Source organism: Haplochromis burtoni, unplaced genomic scaffold, assembly GCF_018398535.1.
Source record: "Haplochromis burtoni strain Fernald_Lab_line unplaced genomic scaffold, NCSU_Asbu1 Contig_712, whole genome shotgun sequence".
Classification (NCBI taxonomy): Eukaryota; Metazoa; Chordata; class Actinopteri; order Cichliformes; family Cichlidae; genus Haplochromis; species Haplochromis burtoni.
In genome coordinates this window covers 9,995-33,873 of record NW_024583073.1, presented here as the reverse complement: position 1 = coordinate 33,873, position 23,879 = coordinate 9,995, and the positions used below count along the sequence as shown (strand labels likewise).

The 23,879-nt window shown below is 38.7% G+C and overlaps 1 protein-coding gene across 18 annotated transcripts in view; it reads left to right on the top strand.

Moving 5' to 3' along the window:
- col13a1 (collagen, type XIII, alpha 1) overlaps positions 1 to 23,803 on the top strand; it is a 147,351-nt gene extending 123,548 nt beyond the window's left edge. For 9 of the 18 annotated variants that reach the window (XM_042215405.1, XM_042215402.1, XM_042215391.1 and 6 more), the window contains 5 exons: positions 2,860 to 2,895; positions 6,459 to 6,512; positions 6,600 to 6,653; positions 7,249 to 7,284; positions 10,799 to 12,399. In XM_042215405.1, the coding sequence (XP_042071339.1) occupies positions 2,860 to 2,895; positions 6,459 to 6,512; positions 6,600 to 6,653; positions 7,249 to 7,284; positions 10,799 to 10,966 (348 nt within the window). In that variant the 3' untranslated portion in view covers positions 10,967 to 12,399. Of the gene's footprint in view, positions 1 to 2,859; positions 2,896 to 6,458; positions 6,513 to 6,599; positions 6,654 to 7,248; positions 7,285 to 8,044; positions 9,720 to 10,798; positions 12,400 to 14,797; positions 19,464 to 20,170 lie in introns of those variants that run through there. The other 9 variants (XM_042215393.1, XM_042215392.1, XM_042215401.1 and 6 more) reach the window with 9 other exon arrangements.
- The last annotated feature ends 76 nt before the right edge of the window (positions 23,804 to 23,879 follow it).

Below are 23,879 nucleotides of genomic sequence, written 5' to 3'. Positions count from 1 at the left end.
CATTTTTCATTGGACTCAGACCTTCCTCCAGTTTTCTTTAATAAGGTTGGGCACCCCTTGCAGCTTCCTGAAAATCCCTTGGTGGAAGCCTGGGGCACCTCCCACACTGCAAACAACAGAGGGTCTAACCAGCGATCTCAATTATGTTCATTCTCGTGAATGAGCTTCCGTGTCATGGACTTTAAAGTCTTATTCAGCCGCTCCACCACTCCTTCAGTCTGAGGGTGGTAGACATTTAGGGTGCGAGACATGAACGATGAGCCCTGGTCAGTCAATATCTCTTTCGGGATGCCAACACGGGAGATGATCTGCAACAGCGCCTGTGCAGCGGCACTGCTTCTGGGTATTGCGTTACATAATCCACCTGACTAAATACAAAGTGATAGCTGCGTCACTACGTGGTGACGCAAACTAGAGGAATAACCTTTTTTCCTGATAGCTCTCTGTTATACTCTTGATCTGCATGGGCCCCCAACCCCTATACAGGAAGTCTGTTTCAGCTCTTGGTCCTATGAGTCTTGCTCAATAGGTATGCAGAGGTCAACTGCTAACCCGGATAAGAAGAAAACTGAGTAGCCTTGCAGATCAAATACTGTCTGTCCCATCGGTTTACGGTAGCTCCCCTATTGATCATGGCACTTGTAATTTCTGAGGAAAGGGCCCAAGGGAAGATTATTTTAACAGGCTAGGGTAAACTGTAAAAGCTATTTGCACTGATCAAAATCAGTACTCAGACTTTTACCTTTACTGTCTAACAAAGAGTTAAAAAGTGAAGGTCCACAATTTAGACTTTAATTGCCAGAAAGCAAAGGCAAATAGTAATAATCATAAAACACTTGAACTATATGTAAACTATACGTATCTAATTAACCTGCTCTGAGCTAATGCTGATTTTGTTCTTATCTTTGGTGGGGAGAGCTTGGAGAAAGGATGAGCACAACCTAAAGATCCACTTATCCCCATGTTCTGAGTTGATGGTAATCACCCTACAGGAAAGCAGCTGGGGATTCAGGGGGAGTAAGATGAACCAAACTCCTTCTGAATGAACCATCACAGCAAAATTGAGCAGATGAAAAGCCAAAAAGTACAAAACCAGTTTGCATGTTCACAGTTCAGGCTGTGGCTTTCCACTGTGTGAACTTCTCATCTCATAGAAGACAAAAGGGAAGAACCCCAAATCGCCCCTCACTTTTATACTGCTCACCCTTTCTCCCCATTCGCCCACTGGACATCACATCTGAAGTGACATCTAACCTCACCCCCGGGGTCATCCAATGACATTATTAACGACTAATCGCCCAATGTCCACCCACACTTTATCATGCTCTCTCTATCTGACTTACAAGATTTAAACTTTCAACTTTAAAACCACTTCATTACATTTTCATCTTTCATCTGTCATGCTTAACATAGAAAATGCATTTACGCACTCAGTCACATATCAATACAATTCACTTTGTTCCATTTAGCTTAAGTATCTCTACTTCAGTTAGATTTGTGTTTAGCACATTTTCACATGAACATTCATTGTAACATCATCTCAGTGAGGCCTGAATCATTGTTATTCTATTTTCTGATTCATTATACTAGTTAACTTAAACAGATTTACAACTAATTAACAATCAGTAAAACCACTTATAAATGATGGTTCCGTGTTTGACAGTTACAATCTTTTTTCTCTCCTTCTCCTCTTACCTCTTACATGAATCCCATCATGCTTTCTCTTTCTCTGTAACCTTTTACACAGATAAACTAGGGCAAAGGTTGAATCATTCATTACTATGATTTACTCATCCACATACTGTACTTCATTCTACATTTCTATGGATTCATTTACATGCTTCATTGTAGCCTCTATATGCTTTCCTATATATAATTCTAGATGTTTTATTCCACTTTTTGTTTAAAGTGTGGTGAGGACATATCCTGATTAACAATGACTCCAAGATTTCCAAGAGTTAAATAGGAGAAAATTCACAAACAGGACCTGAAAAATATATGAGTCCCTTCAGCTGACCCACTTTTTACTATTGTGTCATCAAAAATGTTCTTGGTGGAAAGGTGGTTGACAAGAAACCATCCTTAAACAGGAGGAAATAGCTGGAGTCTGTATGTATCTATAGTAAAAGGTTTCATGGACTGATGAATCCAGATTGTACATTTTTGGTTCAAATTGTTCTATATTAGGACACACACACACACACACACACACACACACACACACACACACACACACACACACACAGATAAGCAGAAGAGATGTGTGAATCTAACAACAATTTATGACTGTGTGTATAGCTCTGCTTCAACACTGGCTGAGTGTTCTCCTTTCTAACTTTGCAGTGTCTTTATGTTGCAGTGTAAATGCCTTGAGCCAAGTGGCATCACAGCTTTAATGAATATAATATAATTGAATTAAATGTAATTTTTTATTATAATCTTTCTAAAATGGACCATGTTGCTGTAAATCTTTGGCTTTACAAAGAATTTATGGTTTATGTCACACTCAATAAGTTGCATTTATAGCCAGTGCTCATGTCAGTATAGAAGTAAATTTTATTTTTAAAATGGTAAAATATGCCTTTGATATAATCACAGTGAAATTTAGAACAGCCATCACTGCGAGGAAAAACATGATGCCATCACCCACTATGACCAAATCACTCACTCTTCCGCTTCATCACTTTCATTGCTCATCTGTTGTGATCATCTGAATATGTTTTTGAAGTCACTTGAGTCGCTGCTTCACTCACGCCTCCTTCCCCCATCTCCCCATCCAACTCTGACTACCCTCCCCATCTACCTACCACCTCGTCCCCTCATCATCTCTGCTCTCTAACTGTGTACAACACTATACAGGGGGCTCATGGGTTAGACGGCAGACCAGGTGCAGTGGTGAGTGGTGCAAGTCACATTCCAATCCCTTTCTCTTTCTCCTCTTCTTCCTCCCTTCTACTCCCAACTATTGCCTGCTTGATGTCCTTAATGCCTGCTTGTTGTATACTGTGTGCTTGCTTTGTTGCTACCCATGCTTGTCTTAATATTTTTCATTCTAAAGAAACTCTGTGAGGACAGGAGTGCACAGAGTTGGGTTTGGAGGATACAGTGGCACTGAGAACGTATTATCTATATGGTGATATATGGGAAGTAATTATTTGATCCCCTGCTGAATTTCTAATTTTGCTCACACTAATAAATGAACAGTCTCTTTTATTAAGACAATAAACAATAAACATATATATGTAGCTAGATATATATGACTAATGATAGATAGTGCTGTGATTGGATGTTAATCTCCCTGCAGACCACATGACCATAAAATATGGCAGATGCCACCACAGAGTTACAGAAGGTCTTCGGGAGTTCCCTTGCAATCCAAAAGACTGGAGTCTTCAGATACAGCCTACTTTGTCAGTTTATTGGTCAGGTCAACACCCAAGTACTCATAAGAGTCCACTGTCTTAATCTTAATCCCTGGATGTTCATTGCTATAGGTGTAAGATGTTTCTGCCTGCGAAGGCCCATCTCCAGCACAAACTGGAGGTGGTTTTCCCAGTGTTGAAAAGACAGTTTTGCTGCATCAGCCAAAACAGTCCCCATCAGTTCTCTTTACTCTCAGTCATCAGAGAATTCTTGCTGGAAGTAATTGACCGAGTTTTAAGAGACATCTGTGCTGTATTGGGTGTGTGGGGTGCCTGTACAGACACACATGTCTGAAATCCTACGTACTGATGGACGCTGGTGAGATAGTTCAGGATCCATGTAGTGAGATGATGGTCCACACCTGTATACTCCAGCTAGTCTCTGCGAGTGTGGTCAGGGCAGGAGTGGTTTTCAAAGCACTGGAGAAATCAAAGAACATGATTCTCACAGGTTTCCCAGCCCTTTCCAGGTGAGCAAGTCGGTTGTCGGTTTCTTCCTCTTGAAAGGGAGTTTTTCCTTCCCACTGTTGCCAAAATGCTTGTTCACAGGGTGTCATCTGATGGTTGGGGTGACTCTGTGTAGGGTCTTGCATTATTAAGCATGCTGAGTCAAGTGTTGTTGTGATTTGGTGCTATATAAATAGCACCAAACCAAGGGCAGCACGGTGGTTAGCACTGTTGCCGCACAGCAAGAAGGTCCTGAGTTCAATTCCAACATCAGACCGGGGTCTTTCTGTGTGGAGTTTGCATGTTCTCCCCGTGTTTGCGTGGGTTCCCTCCGGGTACTCCGGCTTCCTCCCACCGTCCAAAGACATGCAGCTTGTGGGGATAGGTTGATTGGATAATCCAAATTGTCACTAGGTGTGAATGTGCGAATGAATGTGAGTGCGAATGGTTGTCTGTCCCTGTGTGTTGGCCCTATGACAGACTGGCGACCTGTCCAGGGTGTACCCTGCCTCTCGCCCTATGACAGCTGGGATGGGCTCCAGCGCCCCCCGCGACCCTGAAAAGGATAAGCGGAAGCGGATGGATGGATGGATGGATACCAAGCTTGTTGTTGATGTTCTTGTAACTAATTCCAGCTTTTGTCTTTTCCCTGACGTCCTTTGAGAGCTTTGGTTTTGCCCATCATGGTGGAGAGGTTGATTCTGTGGACAGGTGTGGTTTCTACACATAAAGAGTTAAGATCAAAAGAGAACGGATGATTTATTGGAGTCAGAATTCAAATCAAATCATTTTATAATTTTGATGTAATGTGTTTTCTTCTGCATTTTTGGTTAATATTCGGTCTCTCTCCATTAAAATGAAACTACCATCATAATTAGAGGCTGTCCATTTCTATGTAAGTTAGCAGGTGTACAAATGTACAAAGTAGGGGATCAATTATTTATTTCCACCAACATAGTAAGATAGCGAGTTACTATAACTAAAAAGTTTTCTTCGTACTTTGTGTTGATAGTAAATTTCCCCTTAAATGGTGGTGTACATGTACAGCAGCAGAATTGAGTGTGTGCATTGTGACCATGAAAACTTGCAAATCTTCTCTGCCAAACAACTTAGTCTGCTGTTGAGCTTCTGGTACCCCGGGTGAAAGTCTGCTACCTGATTATTACTTGTCAATGACAAAACTGATCATTGACAATCATCCATCTGTTTTGAGTATTACCAACACAAATTACCATCTTAGTATGTTCATCACAATTTTCCAAAAACATATCAATATTCTTTGTGTTCGTTTGCGTTTTAATTCTTTACACAATCAGCAATAAACCCTTAAAATTTTAACCCAACTTCACCCAATTCAAAACAGGCTTATTACAGATTCCTGGTTTCCTTCCTTTTAGTTTGCAAGTTTTTATGTTCAACATGTCTGCCTGCTTTCCTAGAGACATGAAATATGTATATTTCCTTATCAATTACTGTCCATCAAATCTCATAACCTCTGTTTTCACTGTTTTTTTTTATTCAAAAAAATATTTGAATAATGGCTTGTCTACAGGCAGTTGTGTAAGTTTCCAGAGTTGACAAAAGAAATTAGCCTGTGCATAAAGATGGACATACAAATGAAACTAATTTAGGCAATAGATGTTCAAATTGCTTTCAAAGTAAATTATCTATAGGAGGTAAGCTCTTTAACTGTATTACCATTATAAAAAGAAATAAAAACTTGTTATTCAGTTTGTTTCTTGTAAAAAGGGAAACTCATCAATGACTCCTGCTAAGCTGATTAGGTATGAAGAAATTTCAATTATTTTTTTCCCTATTTTAATTAAACTCCCTCAACTACTTTTCTAAGTATCAGTAACCTGAAAATTTAAACCATAAATCCATACGGTTATGAGATATAACCACATCTCATACAGGCCCAGCCACCATAAGCACCTGAGAGATCTTGGAATTTGAAGCTGTTTATGTGTTATGGCAAGTTGTTTTCCAGATCGTCTTAACTATTCCAAACTATTCAGTGTCTTGTAAGCGATTGCCAACAAAACAACTTGCCAGCTCGTATAGAATGCCATTATAGTGTCAGTACTCCAACTCTGATCATACCTTAACAGTTTCCTGCTTCCTGGCCCTCCTAGTACCAACGTCAGGCTGCAAAGCTGCCATTGCTGGAAACTATGCAAATAAGCATGCAGAGATACCTGTGCTGCATGTTTAAATATCATGTAGTACACGTGGACAGCTGCATTACAGACAGGGGTGCACATGCTGGATATGCCTAAGATGCAAGATCTTCCTCTCCAATCTTGATTCATACTTAGACAGAAGGCTGCAACCTTGACATTTTATTCATTTTCCCTCGTTTAATACATTTTGGACAGTAGTTCAACAAGCTTGGTATATGCTACAAGTACCAGCAGAAAATTACCTTGTAGAAATGTTCTGTTATCTCAGATTTGTGAAGAACTGGTTTAAATGCTCCAAGATACATTGTACCAGAAAGCTTGTTGATTTACTGATTTGAGGCATTTGATGATCCTGACTATTCTGTTTGTAGATCCTACTATTTACTTTCCTTAACATGTTTTAAAGGGTCTAGTAGGACCTGCAGGTGTGCCAGGGCCAGCAGGACCAAAGGGAGAGACAGTGAGTAACTTTTTTTTTATTCTAAAAGATGCATCGAGTTTAAGATCAGGCGGCATGTACAGGTGATTGTTTCTGTCACAACTACAGGGTGAAAAGGGTGATCCTGGAATTCCAGGACCAACAGGGCCGCAAGGCATCCCCGTAAGTCCGTGTGTGTGTGTGTGTGTGTGTGTGTGTTCGGGGGGGGGGGGTTTAACATTGGTAACATTTTAATTTGAATTTTGCATCCTTCACAGCAATATGATTTACACATCAAAGGGTAGGGAGGTGAACTGTGCTGGTGAAAGATAAGATCAAGTACTATCTATACAGTACAATCCTAAAGAAGGCCATTTGTTCCTGCTATCAATGACACTGCAAGAGTTCAAAAAACAATTCATGCCAATGTTTGCATTTGTTACGCTTCAAACTCATGCGGCAGCTACACACTGCTGTCACAAACACATCTACTGGGGTTTCAGTTTTGTGTGGGACGATGCTTCAGTTTCATTTTCACTCACTGTTTGGTTAAATGTAAAGCTGTTTCAAAGCTGTTTAGTAAAGATATGGAAAAATGTTTGTGTGTATTAAAAGCGTATGGAATGAGTTTATTCAATATTAACACAGTGGCATCACTTTTTTTATGGAGAGTACTGTATTTGGCAAAATAACAACGGTGATAAAAACATGTGTCCTTATTCCCCAAACGCAGTCATAAGGCACAGTCCCCAATGTGACATCTGATTTCTTTTTACAGGGATTAGTAGGACCACAGGGACTCAAGGGAAATCAGGTAACATACTGTCTGCAGTGTTTGGCCTATTATAAAAATAAAGTAACTAACGTGATTGTGGCTGATCATCTGTGCACACACACATGTGTAATTTCATTTATTAAGTAGTTTATGTTGGTAAATATTATTACCACAGTTGGCATTTACATCCACAAAATTGTTGTTGAAATTTCTTTCTGAGAAACTCTGACAATGTTCTTTCTAATATATACAGATAATATCTGAATTTCAATAAATAAATGTTCTCTTTGATATTATGCATAAAAGTAAAGATCAGTGAGTCATAGTTTAGGCGAATTGTTTGGTTTGCAGTGGATTTGTTTTGAACCCAATGGTCACTTGGAGGCATCTCGATGTCAGGCTTACTGTTAAAACAGTCATAATCAATTTTAGTTCCAGTGCTAATGTTAAGCTATTCTAACAATATCCTCAGTGACATCCTCTAAAGCACCTTTGTTTTTAGTGGAACTAAAGATAAAAAACTGTTTTATGAATTAAAACATCGTTGTGTGCTGGCCACATACCCACCCCCTCAGAGAATGCCTGTTTCCTTCCCATTAACCTGTGACAATTAATATTTCCACTTCCATTTTGTTTTATCTTTGTGGGCTCTTTCAGCACATTCAACTGGCCACACTTCCAGTGTACACATACAGAAACCCAAACAATCCACCTAAATGTGAATATCCAGTTGAAAGTGTTGAAGCTGTGAGATTGTGTTGCTGTTTTTACTTTTTCCTATCTTCCTTTGTTTCCGCAGGTCTTCCTATCCCCTTTTCCTTCCCTTCACCTTGCTCTGTGGCCTGCAGCTCTTTTTATTGCTGGGATTGCCCTCTCTCCCTCTCACAAATTTTGGCCTTCTGTTCCTCCTCCTCCTGCATCCTAATGTAGTCTTGGGTTCCTTCTCTTACACTTACCTCTTAACTAGTCCTACTTAACAGTTGCTCTTCCTTGCAAGCATCCTTTAAGTCCCTCCAGCCCCTGAACCTTTAACCTGTAACTCGTCAGTGTTCTCTCATCACTGTAAAATGTGTCTACTCATTAGACGCTAGCACAACAAGATTTTTGCATTTCTGGGTTCATCTTTGTTTTTTAAACAGCTTGTACAAATCTAACTGTGATCAGTCTAAACCTTACACCAAATATTACCAGTGTCTTTACTGCAGGTGCTAAAAAAATACTACATCTGAAATAAACTGCTAAAAGCCCAAGCACTGGGTTTAATGGTATCCAGATGAGACGACAGAAACAAAAAAGACTGCAGAAAAAGTCATTTTCTGCTTAAAGTTACAGCATGAAACTCTTATCTCTTAATCCCTGCCTTTAGGAGCAGACACAGGTGACACAAACATTGACCTGAAGGTCCTTCTTTACCTTAGAATCAAAGTAAAGACTTTTAAGGCCTTAAATGCCTTGAAGCAGCTTGATTTAAATTGGAGCTACATAAAACTGAATTGACCTGAACTGAATCCACTTGATGAAGTCACGTAATCATTTTGAAATAGCTGCATGCCAAAGTAGCACATATAATGCAATTAAATAATGAAGACAATGGATTGATGTTCTTTATTTTGATATATATGTTGATATGGAGAAAGCATCAATCTGTTATTCTTGGTCTAACAGGGTGATAGGTTTGTTTGTTAAAAATGGTGCAGGTTTTAAGTTTAACCAAATACTTTTCCCCCTCCTGGTGTTAGATTGCTTTTTAACACCTAAATGTAGACTTCAGTTTGTAAATTTAGTCAATTTTTCCCGTAAAAGACAAAATTATTTATCAGGAATTGTCCACGATGCAAGAAAACAAACTATGCATCAAAATCCAACAGTTTCTTGACCCATCATGTTACTGTGACAAGTTTAAATGTCACTGTAGGCTGTAGTTCAGGAGTTAGAGCAGATCATCTACTACATCTACATCTGGGCAAGACACTAACGCCAAGTTGCTCTCTAATGCATCCTTGAGGGTAAGAATGTGTGTGAATGTTAGCTAGAAAGCACTTCAGTAGAAAAAAGTGCTTGTGTGAATGAGCCAAGCTGTGTAAGCTGTACGTGCACTGTTTCGTAGTGTGCATGTTGTCCCTGGTAGGAAACCTGCTCACCAACTGCAATGGCTTACTTTTTCCTGTTTCCTTCTACTCCCTCCCACTCTCCAGTGAATTTAGATCGCTAAATCATACAAAGAAAACTAGTGAATTAAAATGACGCTAAAATTTCTCATATCATCTGTTGCATATGTCAAAAAACAGCTATTGAAATCTTACAAACAAAAGCATTTGCTTCTACTGTGGTGTAGTAAGGAGGATTAAATTTGTTCTTTTTAATACACTGTTTGCAGGGAGAGAGGGGCAAGAAAGGCAACAGGGGGGCCAAAGGGGATAAGGGAGACCAAGGAGCACCTGGATTAGATGCCCCCTGTCCATTGGTATGTTAGTAGTTCTGTGTTTAGCCATGAGGCAAAGGGAAGAAGTGGCAAGTTACTCTCAGGACATGTCAGTTGGACAGCTTCCTTTTGCCTCATTTAATGTTTCTAATCAACCTCAGAGTGGTTTTGGTCCAGTGGTCCAGCTGTAGGTTATTTTGACAACGGGACTAGAATCAATATACATCCTCAAATCCCTCATCCATTCAAAAAACCAAAGGAGGAAGTGTAGGACATTATAATAATATCACACTATCACACCATGCGCAACTATCACTGCTGGTAATAATCATTTTCATAATCATAGTCATAATAATATATCTGTATCTTTCAAGTGGCATACTAAGGAGCAGTAATACTACATAAATGATCAATTAGGCATTACTAATACCTTAGTAATGCTTAATAGTGTGACATTATTATAAAGTACTACTGAAAAAGAAAGACATTCATGAGAACAAAGATGCTTGAGACTGGATCACAGCTATGATTGAGGAACTTTTCTTCCAGGTCCCAGACAGACAGGAAACAGGCAGCCACAGAGACACCAAAGTATTCCCACTCCACGCTGAGCTTTCTTCCTGCACCTTCACCTCTGCAGCTTTGTAGTAAAGAAAGTTAGACAGTTCAGCATAGACTAGCTATAGGCAAGAGCTTCTAATACTAAATCAAAATCAATAGCATACCTACTGTCAGATTTATCTCTGGTGTTATTTTATCCATTATGTCCATCAGCACTGTTGGCTCTGTTCTTCCAGCCATGGTGCACTGGTTGTTTTGAACAAGCAAAGCAATCAAAGACTGGGGAAGATGCTGATGGTCTGCTCTACTTGTACCAGTCAGATACTCTTAGTGAAATGTTAGAGAACATTAACCTCTGCATTAGAATCAGAGAAACCATTTCCTTGCAAGTCCATATCAGTGAGCCCGGTTCCTGTCAGTCTCAGGTTTCCTGCATGTTTAGGAAACTGAAGTCAGTGACATCGTGGAGAAACATCGAGATCTTCCTGGCATTAAGCAGTGGAGGGGAAACACTCTTCTGCTGCACGAGCTGCAAAACTCTTTTTTTTAAATGGCTGATTTCACAAACAGGGTTTCCGAGGCATTAAAGGGGAAAAAGGTGAACCGGGCTTGCCAGGCCTGGACGGGCTGGATGCCCCTTGCCCTGTGGTATGGTGCTCTTTCTTTCCCTTTACTAGCATGCCTTTAGCTACCCTTAACCACACTCCTCTTTATGGATCCTACAGTGCATCGCTGTAAACAACAATATGCACTTTTGCATGATAGTTTAAATTTATTGTAATCAACTCACTGCTTCCTCTACAATATGGTGAGACAACATAACATAATCAAGCGTGATTATAACGACTAAAAACCTTCGAAACATAACATCACGTACAATTGTGACTAATACACCAACCTCGGATCTAAAACCTTCACAGTGTTATTTTCAAATATAGTAATGCCTTTAGTCATGGTTTCTTACACTGTTTCTTGCATGGGGCACTATTCTTCCCTATCTACAAGGCAATAGACTACCACAGGGAGTGAAAACCAGCCACAGGGGCCAGTAGCCACCAGGTGCTATTTCCAAGCCCGGATACATGGGCAGGGTTGCATCAGAAGGGCATCCATTCTTTATGATCCACAAACATGTGGATTTAGTGTGTCCTCTACACAGGAGACTTGTTGATGGAATATAATCCTGGCTTAATTTTCATTTTCTAAAATATTTAAAAGTAGAATGGGAGGCAAAGCCTTCAAATTTCAGACCCCTCTTCTGTGGAACCAGCTCCCAGATTGGATTCGGGAGACAGAGAGGATATAGTAAGGGCTTTCTTACACTGCAATGGGTCTAGGCTACTTCCCATGATGCATGGAGTGTTTCAGTGTTTCTTGTTATCTCACCTTTTTCACTCTCTATGTGCTCACACACCGCTCTCAATCTAATTATTAGTTCTTATTAATCTCTGGCTGTCTTTCCCATCGTGTCTTATTTCTTTCCTGTCACCCCCAACTGATCCCGGCAGATGGCCGCCCCTCCCTGAGCCTGGTTCTACTGAAGGTTTCTTCCTGTTAAAAGGGAGTTTTTCCTTCCCACTGTCATCAAGTTCTTTCTAAAAGGGGGTTGTTTGATATTTGGGGTTTTCTATTATTGTAGGGTCTCTATCTTACAACACTAAGTCCCTTGGGGTGACTGCTGGTGATGAGGTTCATAACTGAATTGAATTAAATACAGGATAGTATTCAAGGGATAGGTTCAAGGTAGGGGTGAGATCATCAGTGATTGGCTCTGAGCCGCTTGTTATTTGCAGTGGTGATGGAAAGGTTGACAGGTGAGCAGGCAGGAGTCTGTCTCTGACTGTGATGATTGTAGACATGATCTACAGTGAGAGGAAGGATTTATTCACTGGAGGGAAAATACATGAATTCTCTAGTACTAAGTTGAAGTCCATGTATGTGAATGAGGGGAGACGGGTGAAAAAGAGTAAAGAAAAGAGATTTGCTAATCTGTTTACTTAATGTAGTCATGAATCTGTTAATCTGTAAAGCAAACTGATTAGGTCTTCTTGATTGCCTTTCCACAGGTAAGGCTTAGACTTTATTATAAAATCTACAGGGTGAGCCAGTTATATGGATACACCGTAATAACATGGGAATGGTTGGTCATATTAAAGTCCTGTTTGTGGCACATTAGTATATGTGAGGGGGCAAACTCCTCAAGATGGGTGGTGACCATGGTGGCCATTTAGAAGTCGGCCATCTTGGATACAACTTTTGTTTTTTCAATAGGAAGAGGGCCATGTGACACATCAAACTTATTGGTAATGTCACAAGAAAAACAATGGTGTGCTTGGTTTCAACGTAACTTTATTCTTTCATGAGTTATTTACAAGTTTCTGACCACTTATAAAATGTGTTCAATGTGCTGCCCATTGTGTTGGATTGTCAATGCAACCCTCTTCTCCCACTCTTCACACACTGATAGCAACACCGCAGGAGAAATGCCAGCACAGGCATCCAGTATCCGTAGTTTCAGGTGCTGCACATCTCGTATCTTCACACCATAGACAATTGCCTTCAGATGACCCCAAAGATAAAAGTCTAAGGGGGTCAGATCGGGAGACCTTGGGGGCCATTCAACTGGCCCACGACGACCAATCCACTTTCCAGGAAACTGTTCATCTAGGAATGCTCGGACCTGGCACCCATAATGTGGTGGTGCACCATCTTGCTGGAAAAACTCAGGGAACGTGCCAGCTTCAGTGCATAAAGAGGGAAACACATCATCATGTAGCAATTTCAAATATCCAGTGGCCTTGAGGTTTCCATTGATGAAGAATGGACCCACTATCGTTGTACCCCATATACCACACCAAACCATCACTTTTGTTGTTCCAACAGTCTTGGAGGGATCCATCCAATGTGGGTTAGTGTCAGACCAATAGCGGTGGTTTTGTTTGTTAACTTCACCATTCACATAAAAGTTTGCCTCATCACTGAACAAAATCTTCTGCGTGAACTGAGGGTCCTGTTCCAATTTTTGTTTTGCCCATTCTGCAAATTCTGTGCGCCGATCTGGGTCATCCTCGTTGAGATGCTGCAGTAGCTGGAGTTTGTAAGGGTGCCATTTGTGAGTAGCTAATATCTGCCGAAGGGATGTTCGACTAATGCCACTCTCCAGTGACATGCGGCGAGTGCTACGCTGTGGGCTCTTGCTGAATGAAGCTAGGACAGCCACTGATGTTTCTTCATTAGTTTTCTTGCGTCCACATTTTGGCAAATCCAACACTGAACCAGTTTCACGAAACTTAGCAAGCAGTTTGCTACTGTAGCATGGGAGATGGGTGGTCTCGTAGGGTGTCTTGTATTGAAATCTGCTGCAATGACCCGGTTACTGCGTTCACCAGATATCAACACAATTTCGATCCGCTCCTCACGTGTTAACCTCTTCGACATGTCAATGGCTGTGAACAAAGAGAAACTTGTAAATAACTCATGAAAGAATAAAGTTACGTTGAAACCAAGCACACCATTGTTTTTCTTGTGACATTACCAATAAGTTTGATGTGTCACATGGCCCTCTTCCTATTGAAAAAACAAAAGTTGTATCCAAGATGGCCGACTTCTAAATGGCCACCATGGTCACCACCCATCTTGAGGAGTTTGCCCCCTCACATATACTAATGTGCCACAAACAGGACTTTAATATCACCAACCATTCCCATGTTATTACGGTGTATCCATATAAATGGCCCACCCTGTATTATTCCTTTCACAGACTGACAACTGAAAAGGCTCAGTCTGAATCACAGCAGCCCGTGTGTTAAAGCAAATATATCTCTAAGTATAGAGGCACCTAAAATTCTTGGTTTTCCTTTTTGTGAAGGAGACATCAAAGTTTTATCTGTCACATACTTTTGGAAAAAAAATTGGGAATCGGTGAAATATTAGGTATGTCCCAATTCATAGGCCGCATCCTTCTGAGGCTGCATTTGTAGGCCTATTACGTCACAGCGACACAACAAGAGCTGTCCAAATTCGGCCCACGAAGACCGCAAAGGCCAGGTCCTCTGAAGGATGCGGCCTATGAATTGGGACATAGCTGTTGACTTTACCTGCTTATTGTAGCAAAAGTCTGTAAATGCCATAATATGCATGTTGTTGCTATGGTGATAGTGTTTTTCTGTACAACTTGCAACAGCTGTAGTCCCAGATTTCATCCTGAAAGGACACACAAATGTAATTTCATCAATGAAAACTGCAGAAATAAATACTGTTTGTACCATGTCAACATATCTCAGGTTGCTTCCGCTCTTCCAGCTGTATTTGTTTCATTAGCATTGATACAAACTCAGTGCTGACATTTATAATTCTTCACAGAATAGCTATTGTTCAGGTTTAAACTATTTAGATGTAATTATAGAGTCGTTTTCAGGCCTGAAGGAATCTACAAAATCTGCATGAGTTGCACTTGTAGAATGCTGGGTGGTCAAAATGTGTTTTTATTTTCATATAATTTTAAAATGATTCAATATACTGTCCATTGTTGCTTCTAATATTGTCTCTTTTTTACTCTACATGTTCCAGGGAGATGATGGTTTACCTGTACCTGGATGTTGGAATAAAGTACGTTTGTCACAGCATTGTGTTTTTGCCTGACATGCTAACTTCATGGGGAACATTGTGACCTAACAACTAACATTTTGCCTTTTGTTTTTCCTTGCAGTGACGATAACTTTGGAATGGCTTGTGTGATGTACATAGGATATTTATTTTTTTTACTTTTACTATTCTATTATACATGGAAAAAATAAATATATATGGCAATTTTGTACATATTGTTTATTTTAATAAATATGACGGTGTGTATGTAATGTTTTTTATATATCTATGCATTGTTTTATATGATTGGCTAAGAAAAATGATAATGTGGCTGAATTTGCATTTTGTGAAGAGAATAATGCTCTTTAACTTATTGCATTATGTTTTGCTCTGTTGTGATAGACCATGGTGCACTGGGATGTGGGGCTGGCAACATTTCTAATTTAGCCTTGGAAAGTCTTGGTTGAACTCTCCTCTGACAAAGTGTTGAAAACTATAATAATGAGAGCAAGCGCTGCATATAGACTAGTTTAAATTTTACTATATGTTCACACAGGGACAGGAAGCTATTTTAAATGTGCACTTTGAATTTTAGACTGTTGTGCTCATATTAAACCGAAGAACATGAAGACATAAGAGATCAATCTCATGTTTGTCCAGTAACTACTATACTGCAGTGTCACATATTCACTTCCAGCTTTCCTAGGCATGCTGACCACCACAACTCACACTGTAGGGGATACAGTGTGAGTAGATACAAGCTGAAAAAATGATAAATAACTCTAAATATGTTTTATATTTTAGATCCCACCCCTTGCCTCGCTGAAAGCCCTGCATACCCTTGGCCCTTGGCTCAATGAACTTCATGATGTAGTCACCTGAAATGGTTTCACTTCACAGGTGTGCCTTGTCAGGGTTCATTTGTGGAATTTCTTGCCTTCCTTATAAGGTTGGGACCATCGGTTGTGTTGTGCAGAAGTCAGGTTGGTGCATGGCTGACAGCTCTATTTGACAGAACCAATCAGTTAAGTAAAGAGAAACAACAGTCCATCATTACTTTAAGAACTGAAGGTCAGTCAGTCCGGAACATTGCTAAGACTCTGCAGTCGCAAAAACCATCAAGTACTATGATGAAACTGGCTCACATGAGGACCGCCCCAGGAAAGGCAGACCAAGAGTCCCCTCTACTGCTCGGGAAAGAAACACAAGGAATGGACCAGTGGAAATCTGTGCTTTTGTCTGATGAGTCCAAATTCAGGCACAATGAACCCGCATGGCTACCACAGCATCCTGCAGTGACATGCCATCCCATCATTTATTCTCTAACAGGACAATGACCCCAAACACACCTCTAGGCTGTGTCAGAGCTATTTGACCAATAAGGAGAGTGATGGAGTGCTGCACCAGATGGCCTGGCCTCCACAGTCACCTGACCCAAACCCAGTGGAGATGGTTTGGAATGAGATGGAGCACAGAGTGAAGGCAAAGAGGACCAACTAGTGCTCAGCATCTCTGGGAACTCCTTCAAGACTGTTGGGAAACCATTTCAGGTGACGACCTCATGAAGCTCATGGAGAGAACGGCAAGAGTGAGCAAAGCAGTAGTCAAAGCAAAGCGTGGCTGTTAGGAAGAATCTACAATATAAAAAAAGTTTTATTTAATACTATTTTGTTTACTATATAATTCCATATTATGTAGTAAACACAAAGGAGAGTGTAACTACCATGATGTCAGCCCGTGAGTTTTGACTCTGGGGATACTGTATTTGGAGTGTAAAATTATCAGCTAATCCTAGCAAGTTTTGGTGGGAAGCTGCATTTCGTGTCAGCAGTGTGCTGGCTTTTAGTGCTAAGTAAAGAACATCAATAAAATAGAATTTCACTCACCAAAACAGAAACAACAACTCTTGTAATATGTAACAAGCCATACTGTTTGTTAGAACAAGCTGCTTCACTTGTTTTTTGCTGTGTAGGATCTTAGTACCATTAGCAAGAATGCAATGCAGCTGCCATATATTTTATTAACTGTATGTTTCAAATCAAATTCTCTGCTTTCCTGCATATTATACATGTAGTTTCATATAGTTTAGAAGTGAGCTAAATGAGAGAGAAGCTGTGTATGGGACAATTAACCTGCAGAAGTTGACTCATGTTATAAGAAGTTTAACATTTTTAGAAGTTTAAAAAAGGGTGTACTCTAAAAGTATTATGTTATTAAATCGAGAAAATAGCTGTTCTGTCTCTTGCATACATACTGCTACAGTATGAAAAAGTATTTGACCTCTTTGTGATATTTATTTATGTATTTATTTTCATATTTCTCTGTAGGCGTGATCAGCCACAGTTGTCTGTATCAGCACACAAATCAAAGCAGCAACAACCATTTGGATAAGCCTTATTTATGTAAATTGAAGTTTTTGTAACTGGCTCTAAGATGTAAAATTGGTCATTTTAACAGTCGTTTTGTGGGGAATGATAAACCTTTAAGTCACAGTTTTTTGGCCGGTCTGTGTTGCCGTTCCTATTCAGCTGAAGAGGTCGCCCATTGCATTATATCCAGACCAAACTTTGCAAAGTGATGAGTTCATCAGTTAGGAGATCTAAACGTAGAGTGCTGTTAAACTGTTTTTAAGTTATCCAGTATTGCAAAGTGCTTTTAACACTTATGTCAAGAAAGAGGGCATCAACCAAGATTTTGTAACAATTTTAATTCCAAGAAGATTGATCCTGTAAACTAAATGTCCAATTGCACAACAGGAAAGTAACAGCTCTGTGTTGCTGCTTTGTGTTATTCCTCTACGTTTAGTTCATTCTAAATAGTTTTGTCAAATTCTCCTGTTTTATGACCCTTGGGTTCGGTATCCTAGTGCCGTTTTTTTTGTAGTATTCAGCCGAAACATTGCCACTCTCATTTAAGGCTGCTGCTGCTGCAATCTCCTCATAGTCTCATCCTGTTATGAAGAAAGCTGTAACCTTATTGGACAATGTACATCCTTTTTTTTTATTATTATCCACAAACACTTTTTGTAACAGCTGTTCTCAGTAACCTCATTAACAACAGTGAGCGGATGAAATGAATCCATTATATGCTGCTGCTCTTTGACAAAGCTTTGTGTGTGTTGTGCTCTGCCTGGATTTGATGTTGCCATTAGAGATTATTGTTGGATCCTTCCCAGCAAATATTCATTGTGTCATTTTGCTGCACCTAAATTAACTTAGTCACCAGTTAGCCTTGTTTTTGCTCTGATATTTATCATGCATACTTGTGCTCAGATATTTAAAATATTTATTTTGTTCAGTGACAATCATAATTAAGTTTACATTTATAATGATTTGGACTAAAAATAATTTAAGTGTACCCATTAGTTACAGAGTATCACAATCCAAATGGTAGACCCTGTTTAATCTGCGCTCTAGAGGATTGCATTGTTTTATGTTGTGAGGTTGTTGTTATGTCATTAACTTCAGTGCAATCCAGGTTTGAAGAGGTTTAAAACTGTATGTTAATAAAATACATGGCATTTTTTACTCAAATTCTATGCTGTCCTACATATTATAAATGTAGATTAGTATAGTTATCATCACAGACGGTAAAGAACCAGCCGCTGCACTTGTTTTTCCTGTAATGTTTGACACAGGTTAAAGGTAGCCCTTTGCCAGTAAAATAGGGAAAACTGCGTGAGCAAAAAAACAAACGGTATACTCTAAAAGTATTCAATTATTCAATCCAAAAAATTAGCTTTTCTACACTCTTACATACACAGTACTGTGAACAAGTATTTGCATCAAGGTATATTTTGTATAGAACTACAAATGTTTATGTCATCAAGTGTTTGCATTGACATGAGTCATATTTAATGCACGTTGGGCTCAGTGCAGATATACACTAAATTGCCAAAAGTATTTGCTCCACTGCCTACACACACATATATATGACCTTGAGTGACATCCCGTTTGTGGCGGGTGGGATTTGTGGTGTGGCTGCGGGGGAGACCGATACACTCGAGCTCAATCAGGTCATCATGCCTCCTCTGCATAAAAGACAAATGAACTGGGTCCTGACGTTGTTGTCGTGCAGCTGCAAAATTGCAGCCGAGTGTACAGAGAACAAGCAACCAGAATAAAAGAGTGTGTGAAAAGTGTTAAGATGTGGTCGAGTTCGTTGTTCCCATGCCACAACATTTTTAATCCATAGGGTTTAATATGATGCTTGCTAGCTTCTGCAGCTAAACAGCTTCAACTCTTCTGGGAAGGCTTTCCACAAGGATAAGATGTGTGTTTATATGAGTTTGTGATCATTCTACACAGAAGTGCATGTGTGAGATCAGACACTGACATTGCGGTCTTGCATTTGAGTTCACTGTCTCTGCTGTAATTCATCCCAGTGTTGTTCCATCGGCTTGAGGTCAGGACTTACTTTGTAAACTGGTGTGCAGTCATGTTGAAACAAGAAGGGGCCATCTCCCAACAATTCCCACAAAGTTAGGATAATTAAATTGTCCAGAATCTTTTGGTATACAGTGGTTCCTCGTTTATCGCGGGAGTTACATTCTTAAAATAACCCGCCATAGGTGAAATCCGCGAAGTAGCCAACTTTATTTTTTACAATTATTATAGATGTTTTTAAGGCTGTAAAACCCCTCACTACACACTTTATACACTTTTCTCAGACAGGCATGAACATTTTCACGCTTTCACTCTTCTTTAAACACTCTCAAAGTTCAAACCTTCGTAGAGAAGTAAGTCCAGTATTATAGAATGAAACCAAAGATCCAACCCTGTTTTCAGGTCCAACTACAAAGAAAGGAAATACAATCTATGTTTGTTTTCAACAGTGTCTTGCAAACAAGTTCAGGACACTAGGTAACACTGTAATATGCCCGGCGACTAACAGCATGATTCCTCTGTAATTAAAAGGAATTTCCATGTATTTTATTTGAAATTACAATGTAATTATATTTATATACACATAGAGTTAGACCTCTACAATAAGTAGGGAGCAAGTCAGGCTTTTATGGGAAACAAATAATTATACTATAAGTACATTTATTTAGTGCTTAGGAAATTGTGCAGTACTTAAAATTACTTAAGCATGAAATAAATATAATCTAGCAGCTAAATCTAGCCTAATTTTGAGATATTTTACAGGAAATAAGACAAAAATTATACTGTAAGTACTAAAACTATAGGAGAAATGTATATATGTATATATTGACTATTTAGCCACTTTTATGGCTGGAGTAAATCAGAACTTTAGCAGCAGGAAGTAGGGAAGAGATGTCCAGTACATAAGTTCAGTCGAAATGTTAATATTTCTGCTGCTCTGTTATTTTTATTAAAACTGTGCTCATGTTTAAAGGGTCAACATCCTTTCCAACTGGCAAAGAAGTAGCACTACTGCAGATGATCTCCCACAAGCCACCAAAAGGAAAACTTTGGATATAGTGTTTGCAGTTTTTACCCAGTTGGCTTTTCAACTTTTTCCTGCAGGCTGGGCACAGGGCTAGTAGTGTCAGAGACTCTGGTGGCTATGCTCTGCTGAACACAGTAACCTCAAAAAGACTGGATAGTAGAACATTTGCTCCATGGTGTAGTTGGTCATTGAAGTGTTTCTGGACAGAACAGCAATGCGACTATCACAACCACAGAGAGCTAGAGGTCGAGACTTTACCTGCTGATCTGTTCCACTGACTGATCTATTTATCACCTAAAAAAAGCATGGTCACTTGCAATGTGTTGTGTTTGATTTGAAATCATTACCGTAACTGTGATAAAGAATTCAGAGCAGCTCACAGAGCAGATATATGCCATGTGTTTCCATGAAAAACCAAAATGCAAAGGGAGACCCACTTGATGATTCCTTACTGATACTAGTTGACACACTGCCTTTTTAAAAAGAAAATCCCTTTAACTGCAGCTATGACCATTTTTGAATGATTGTGCTGTATGTATGATGTGTGATACCAGCATCGCACATCATGTTTGTTCTCATATATGATATTTTTTACTTTTTTGTATGAACGCCATGTTCACTGCTGTATATGTATGTATTGTACAAGATGAGAATTTAATGTATAAATGTACGTAGCGTGTAAATGGAGTGCATGAATTAAACATCTTTTAAGTAGTGAATATGCATCACAGTTCTGAAAGGGTGGTATTCATATCTTGACTAATGATTTCTTGAGAAATGTATAATTTGTAAAATACTTTGACCTATTGTTTACCAGAATTACATAATTTTAACATTTGCATCTTCCATATGTCCAGCCCCGTCACTTATTCTGGCTCAGAAAAGTCACATTTGTTACCCATTATATTGAATTGTAATTAATCTTTTTCCATCTAAAAACAACACAGCTTAAATCTTTTTGCTCATTTGTTACTGTACATTGAGATAGCATAAAATGACTTGTCAGCATTTCACCTTCCTGTTATTGTAGTTCAGATGTACAGAAGCATTCCATGTCATCCTGACAGCTGCCATGTAAACAGACTCGGGTCAAAGTCGTATTTTATTTTATGGGGATTTTTCAGTTTTGGAGTTCATTAGTAAAAGAATGATGTTTGATTTTTTTCATTGGGTACAAGTGCACCTGGAAAATTATATACTTATATTTATTAAAATTTAAAACAAAATTATGAATCACGTAGCTTCAATCAATATTATTTTAAACATAAATCATAAGTGTCAACACTACGGAAGCGTAGAGCTGCCATCCAGGCAAAAGAAAATTCGAGCTATATGACATTATAACATGGAAACTTTATTGTATATACTCACATTTGAACAACATAATATCACATATTAAAACATACATAATTATCACGTTATAACAAAAATGATAACTATATAAATTTTATATTGTAATAATGTGATAATATGTTGTTCAAATGTGAAAAGTATATTGTTAGAACAATAAACTTTTCACGTTATAATGTGATATGGCTCTATTTTTCATTTGCCTGGCTGGCAGCTCTATGCTTCTATGTAATGCAGCTTCAAAAAAAAAAAACAATACTAGTAAGGAAAAGACTTCTATCACATTTATTTCTTTTCTGACAGTGCTGTCTATGAAATAATGTTGTTGTTTCATTTAAATGGGTTAAATATCGTGTTTGTTTTCTTTGGTTGTCAAATAATGTTGTTTATTAGCTAATCATATGCTGTTTTGTTTATTTGATTTTTTTTTTTTTTTTGAATTGGTGTTTTATTTATTTAACTGTTTGTCTATTAGATCTGGATCTTTTGTCTAAAACTGCAAAAATGGACTTGGTGGAGGATGCAATCTCCAAATAACCTTCTGGTTGTGCAATGTATATTGTGTATTATATAATCAGTTTTATATGTTTAGTTGCATCATTGGTTTATCTGCTTATAAATCTAATTACATTTGTCCCTTAGCTGTACTTATTAAGGTTTTGTAGACATGCAGCCCCCATCCACATGATGCCCCAGTTATACAGGCCTTTGTACCAGTCACTGACCCCCCGACCACCACCTGTTGCTAGGGAAAATGTGTAATGCCCAACTAGTTTGCAAAACCAGTGGACTTATCTACAAGCTCTGGTTAGCTACTTTCCTAGCTGTAGTGAAACTATGAAGAGGGCAACACAAACAGGAAAGTTGTACCTCCACCCAGTAAGACAACAGTTTTCAGAAACCACTGCCAACCAGTCAGGAAACAAACATTTTCCTCTGGTAATTTGTGACTTTATCAAATCCAGTATCCAGCAGGAACTCTTTGGCAATATGTGCATTACTTAAGATGATACACTTCAATAACCTGATCACTTAAGCTGCAGTGTCCTGAGTTCTCAGCCATAAGGCAGAAGATATAATTGTTTGATGATTTGTTTAAAAGTACTTGTTCTAATTTATGTTACAGTTTTCAGCTGTGTTTTCTTTCAACTTGCTTTCAATATGTTTCCCCTTTTTTGTGCTGTAACAGATTTTGTATCTAAAAAATATTTAGCGCTTTCTGTTTTAAGCCTCTACATTTCTGTTTTTTGACTTTATCTGATTTTTTGTTTGCATGGTTTATTCAAAGTACCAATTTATTACTGATACGTTGTTGCAACAAAAGGCTAATGACTAATCTTATTGCAGGAATTTTTTTTATGCAACATAAGAACAATGTGAACATATACAATACAGGTTTTGATTAACCATCTGTAAGTTCTTCTAGAAAAGCTGAAAAGTAGTACTTTACATGATAAGTGCACAATGCAATTGTTGGCAAAGCTCTAACCCAGCAACATGTGTATGTAACATCTATGTGGTTGCTGGAGTCGATATAAAAGCCATTACAAGAACTCCAGGAAGCTTAGAGAAATTCACAGAATCCAAGTATTTCACAAAGGTGATCCAAGACATTGAAGTAGAGGTATTCATACTAAAAGTTTAAAGTTCTTTGATAATGACAATTCCCCACAGAGCTCTTTACATCAAGCCCTCACACATTCTGCGGTGGGTTTTTTCTTGCTGTCTATTTAAATTAATATATATTAATAGCTATTTTAAATGAATTGGTGCATAAACAGTTAATTTACTTCAAAGTATAATTCTTGATATATAATTTCTTTGATTTGAAAGTTTGAGACAGAGAGGAGGTGGGCATTAAATGTAGAATTTGCATGCTACTGTTTAGCCTGTTTATTTTTTTCTTATTTTGGTAATAGATCATTAGATGTACTGTCCATTTAATATTTTTCCCCAGCAAAGTTAAAAGATATGTGTCTGTGCTACCATGACACTAACCTGAATTGTGTCATGGTAGAAATTTCCGTGACACACAGCAATTTGTTAATTTAGGGTGGAGTCAGAAGAGAATGTTGATTTTGCTTTTGTTTTCCAGAGGAATGTTTTTCATTTTTATAATCCTAAAAATGGCAGCTGTTGTCACTGATTGACACAGATTCACTGTTCAATTCAGCGTCGAGGCAATTTGTCACTGACTCAGAATAAAGAATTTTACTTTAAATAGAATTATGTGTGTCTATGTATGGAGTCAACTTCTCTGAAGTAATAATTCAATTTTCAATTCAATTTATTTAGACAGCGCCAA